We start from the raw sequence: 5,628 nt of genomic DNA, 5'->3' as shown, positions 1-5,628 counted from the left end.
CAGGTGATGAGTGAAGATTACTGATGGTCAATAAACGATAAAATAAATCTAGCAACAGGAAAGAAACTAATGTGGACATTGCAATAAACCAGGAGAGGATAATATTAATCAAAGGAAACTAAATGGAAATAAATGAAGAACAAAATGCAAGAATAAACTAAGAAACTAAAGTAAATACAGAGTAAATTTGTATGGCAAGACCTTTCGAGCAATAATTAATACAGAGGATTGTATGGCAACAATAAACACACTATTTCCAGCTAAAAGGTAAAATAATATTGTTGAAGTGTGATGGGTTTGTTGAGACCACATCTAGTACTGAGAATAAATATATCTTACAGACCATAACAGTAAAGAACTGATCACTTATTTATGTTTTCAATTAGATTTGATATATTTATTTCTTCAATATTATTTTTCATGTCAGTGTTAATGTCATGAGGCTGATGACTCCATGACACTTTCAATTTGACTCATTAGGATTTGATTAAGAACAGGATTTGTTCTTTGTAATTTCTATCCAGTAAAACTATTAATCTATAATCAATAGACGGGTCTATATAAATATATAATCCATGTTTCTGTCTCATATTTGTATGGCATTAAAAGGACCTGGAACTTTAGTTTTTCCACTTAATGCTCTGGTTTGCACAGTAAATGCCAAGTGGGTGAAATTTTATGGATGATACTCTGATGTCCCATTCTCCTGAAGGCAGCACAGAGCTGCACCACCAGAAACTCACAGAAACACTGAAGAGAAGAAGAGCTAGGATTAATGAAGTTACAGTTCTATCCATGTTTTAATGTTGCAGAGCTCAGTCGTTCTGCAAATAGTTCAAAGTTTAAACTGGCATGTTGAACATCTTTTATCTGGTCATTTTGTGGAATATTTAACTAGAAAATGGCAAAGAATAAGAATATTGTTTCCACCCTGACTGGCTGCTGTTACCAATTTTAACTTGAATGTTCATTGCATTTTTCGTAGATGCCTGTGAAAATAACTTGTATTCACATTACTTTTTTTGTTCTCTGGGAAATAATTTTTGATGATAAATACAGAAACAAGCATAAAAATCAAAACATCTACAATAGTGATAGTAATATTAATGATAAAAAATAATAGTCAGTGCAAAGTAGCCCACAAATTCTTTGGTGGGGGAGGTGGGGGACCTGGATAAAGGCTGGGGGGGCGCTGGCCCAAAAAATGTTGAGAAACACTGGTCTAAACAGAGGAGCCGGTAGTTTATCTTGAGGAAATAAATGACTATGCAGAAGTTAATTAGACTGTAACAAGCTCAGTCTGCTGAACAACCAATGCGGACGCGGCTCCGCCGCTGCGAAGAATTAAACTTAACTCATCCTGCGGTTTTAACAAATGGAGCTGGAAGACATTACCCTCCTGCGCTCAGGAGAGCGGCAGACGTAACATCTGTCAGTTTCGGAGAAGCGAAACTATGCAAAAACAATCCTCGTAAAAGCACAGGCCCAAGGTAAAACAACTGTTCAATTGATCGGTTTGGATCAGACAGACTCAACTGACTGATGAACTAGGAGCTGATTTCTCTGCCGATGCGACCAGGAGGAATTTGTGAGGCTGTGCGTTCAGACCCCAGCAGGCAAAGTGCTGGGGTCTGAATTTAAGTGGAATCGTTTAACTTCATTTATTATAAGTTAATGGGACCACAGTCGGTGGTTTTTGTCATGGAGAAAAAGTTAGATGCGTTCATCTGCTTTATGTGTGATGGGATCTGGATTCATGGTTCAACTAGGTGAATAAAAATAAATAATAAAAATGAGGATGAATAGCCGATGTTAATATGATTATAATTTCACGGGTAAAAATAGAACATGACCGATTTTTTTTAATGCTGTCCGTCAAAATGACGGAGAACAAAAAAGTCTAGCGCGACCTGACTGTCCTTCTAGCCAAATTAGAATTTGTCCTTTAAAACTCTAATGTTAAATAAACAGTGTTAAAGAGTAATTTTCCAGGAGACATTTTAATTTTCCCCTAACACGTAAGGCAAAACCAAAATATATCACCTGTCATGTTATGTATGTTTAAACTCCTAAGGTTTTTATCCTACCTGCATACCAACAGCGAGAGTTGCCCTCTTCCATCTTCTCCACCCAGGACTCGTTCCAGGAATGAGCAAAGTCAATGAGTAAAACCAGCTGGATGAGGATGAAACAAAAAGCTCCTGCCATCCCGATGTAGAACCACACTGCAGAGCAGAGCAAGGAAAACAAGCTTTACATGTGAACTTAGTGATTACTACAGGAAATTCACCTTCAGTTCTCCTTGATTTAAATCAAATACTTATGGACACAAAGACTACTTTTTTTTTGTTTGGTTTCTTTTCTAAACAGGGAACATTGGTAGGACTGTTTTCAGATCATTTCACTTCTGAAAGAAACATGCCAACCACAAAGGATCCCTGCATCATTTTTACATAATACAAGTGAATTCACTGAGATCACAGGATGTGTGTGTTTCTTTTTGTTGTTGTTGTTGTTTTGTTTTCAGATTGGATGTGACTGCAGAACCAAAGCTGAGCTCACAGTATTCACCTAAGGAAATGTTCTTCAGGGACGTCTCCTCCCTTTGGCTGAGATCTGTCATTGTGACTGTTTAATGTATTCAGCACCTTCATTAAAGGACAGGTGTTGTTTTCTATCCTCAACATTCATGTGCCTCAAGTTCTGCTGGTCAGATGGACACTGAAGAATCATCTACACACTGTCTGCTATTTGCTCCCACAGACATGCTGGCACTGCTGTTGTCTTAGAGTTGAATCATTAGATTACATTTCCCTGGTTGCACCGTCTTCTGTTACTCCTTGTGGTTCTGGGTGATTCTGGGTTGGTGACTACATCATGAGGTGGGTTAGAGTTAGAATACTGGTGGGCCGACTACAAGCCTGCTATTCCTTGTTGGGACCTTGCAGTGCATTGCTGAAGAAGCATGAAGAATAAGTAGAGATACTCAGAACAAAAATACGATCTAAAATCCAAAATTTTACCCCAAAACATTTTTGTGTCTGATTATTAACTCCATTACTGACAATGTCAATCAATATTTACTGCAATGCTGTTCTTTACCTCTCAGAGATAAAGAATGAATGAGGATAATTCAGTCATTTATCACAAAAATAACTATTTCATTTTTTAATGTCCACTGGGAAAACCTACACAGTTCAAAATAATGCCCAAAGGAAAGGAATACTTACCAGTAGTGAAAGGTCCCTCTGAGATAAAAAACGAACCAACAGTGATGCCAAGAGCTGCAACAAACTTGAAGAACCAAAATCTGGTACAAAAGAAGAAAAAATGAGAGGGAAGACAAATACCAGTCAGTCAGGCTGATGCTGATTACTGTTAAAATCCAGCAAATGCAGCTGGAGTTAAAGCATTTCCAAACCACTCCTAAAAATCATAATAGTAAATTAAAGGAAGATACCCATTTGAAGAATTTCTATATATATGTATATATAGACTCACCCATTGTGAAGTGCTGCTCGGGGGTCTTGGCTGCTCTTTACTTTGATCATAAGCAAAGAGAACAGTAAGAAGAACATGGCCATCCCAAAGCAAACCCGATACACAGCCTTGTAGCCAACCAGAACGTCACAGTTCACTTTGCCATCTAAAACAGGTAAAGATGAACCAATCCCTCCTTCACAGAATCCTGGAATCTACAGTGATACAAAAGCAGAAATCTTAGTAAACGTCCGCAGAAAGCATCTTAACAAAACTCAAACAGAGACTGGAAAAATGTCAAAGATGGATAAATACCAGAGACTGATCTCATGAACGGCTGAAAATGTGTCTGACACAATGAGAGAAGGACGCATAGATACAATGCGTCCTTTTTGCCAGATTAAAAATACATAGTAAGACTAATAATAATAAAGCTCATAAATGGTGCCACAGATTATATTTACTGCATGTTCCACATATTGTGTGGGCAAGAGATGTCTGAGTGGGACAGATTATGCAGCAGGACTGCTGAGAATATTTATGCAATAAAACCAAAAACACCATAATTAAACTTCACTATTATGACTGATTATTTAACAACCAAAAATTAATACCAACAGCCATCAGAGACCAGAAACCAATCACTGAGTCAAAAAGAAATTGAAGATAAAACAAATAAGAAGAATTCCCTCTCTCAAAGCGAGGCTCATATGAAACATTAATTTATTTGCAAAGCAATTTAACGTTCCTTATTCAAGCTCAGACTCTCGTGTTTTAACATCAATTTCTCTGTGGTTTCCTGTAAATATCTTCACGGATCTGATGTATGAATCATTTGAAAAGCTTCTGATTTCTCATCCAAATTCAAAGAAAACATAACCAGATAAAACACTTGTCAAACAAGGGATACGTATTTGACTCCACCTTCTTAAATCTTTTCAAAATGTCATTTCTAGCAGCAAAACTATATGTCACTGACAAATGTTTTTATATGCTAGGAACAGTTTGAAGGCAGTTCTTTATGGTGAGCACATTGCCTACCTTTTTGAGCTGGCCCTCCATACCAGGCATCAACATGATGCAGGCAACAGCCACTCCCAGCAGCAAGAAGCAGGCGTAGATGAGGCGAGTCATGGTCGAGTTATTTCCACTTGGACAGCATCGACACAACAGACAGGGGGCGCTGCCACAGAGGCAGGGGATCTGCGTAAACAAACTTGGTTAGCTGAGGACAGAAAAAGGCAGAGGTATTTCTGATCCTAGTTGTGCAACAGTGAGGCTATTAAATGACTTCTTGTCGTGTATAAATAGATGGTGATGTGTTAAACAGCGCAGGTGGAACATAACATAACATCCACCTGTCTTGTACACATTATAAACGAATCACGCTGCTAGCTAAGCGCAGGATTTTTACCCGGAATATTACAGGCTGCGTCACCACTCGATCAAAACAAAGCGGGTTTGCGGCCTAAACCTCCAACGCTGGAATAGATTTCTGTTTAGAACCGTTTGGTCAACCACAAAGGCGGAAGAGATGTAAAGACTTTTCCCCTAATGGTTTTGCATTCCTTTCTTTCTTAATGGTTGTTGTCAAGGCTTCTGTTCTGCGTGGTTTGTCTTCTTTAAAAATAAACAATAATGGAGAACCTGAATATCATTGCAACAAGTTAAATATTTCATTCGGATGTGAATTTTTTGGATTTCAAAAAGCTTCTCACCCAGCTAGCCATGGAACAGAGTCCCAGAACGGCTCCCATGGTGCAGACAAGCTGATGGCGGATGTTTTTCTGAAGATGGATGTAACGCACAACAGCCTCTTCTTCTGAAAGAACGTTCAGCTGTTCACTCATCTGCTGCCCTCTTGAGGATGACAGAAGAACATTTCAGTATCTGCTCAACTGAATAAATAAATAAATAAAAACAGCAATACAAAAATTTTGACTAATTGTAAATAATCTGTCTTTTTAAGCTTTTAAAGGTGTGATGATGTAGACCTATCAGACCAAAACATGAATCAATGTTGATTCCTTAACTTTAATTGAATATAAAATCAACACAAATATGCATGTAGATCCAAATTCAGATCATGGTTGAATCAACTTGATATAGTGTCAGTTATGTGAAATCCTAACATCGATTCAACATGTT

General features: G+C 37.9%; 1 protein-coding gene across 1 annotated transcript; it reads right to left on the bottom strand.

Annotated features, from left to right (window-relative positions):
* Nucleotides 1-2,046: 2,046 nt before the first annotated feature.
* Nucleotides 2,047-5,307, bottom strand: LOC103461090 (serine incorporator 1-like). The gene is made up of 5 exons (XM_008403420.2): nucleotides 5,199-5,307; nucleotides 4,522-4,683; nucleotides 3,502-3,695; nucleotides 3,231-3,310; nucleotides 2,047-2,225 (listed from the first exon to the last, which is right to left on the bottom strand). Exons 1-5 carry the CDS (start codon nucleotides 5,235-5,237, stop codon nucleotides 2,062-2,064), a joined length of 639 nt encoding a protein of 212 aa, XP_008401642.2. The 5' UTR covers nucleotides 5,238-5,307; the 3' UTR covers nucleotides 2,047-2,061.
* Nucleotides 5,308-5,628: the final 321 nt, after the last annotated feature.

Source organism: Poecilia reticulata, unplaced genomic scaffold, assembly GCF_000633615.1.
Source record: "Poecilia reticulata strain Guanapo unplaced genomic scaffold, Guppy_female_1.0+MT scaffold_585, whole genome shotgun sequence".
Taxonomy (NCBI): domain Eukaryota; kingdom Metazoa; phylum Chordata; class Actinopteri; order Cyprinodontiformes; family Poeciliidae; genus Poecilia; species Poecilia reticulata.
This window is presented reverse-complemented; position numbering and strand designations above follow the sequence as displayed.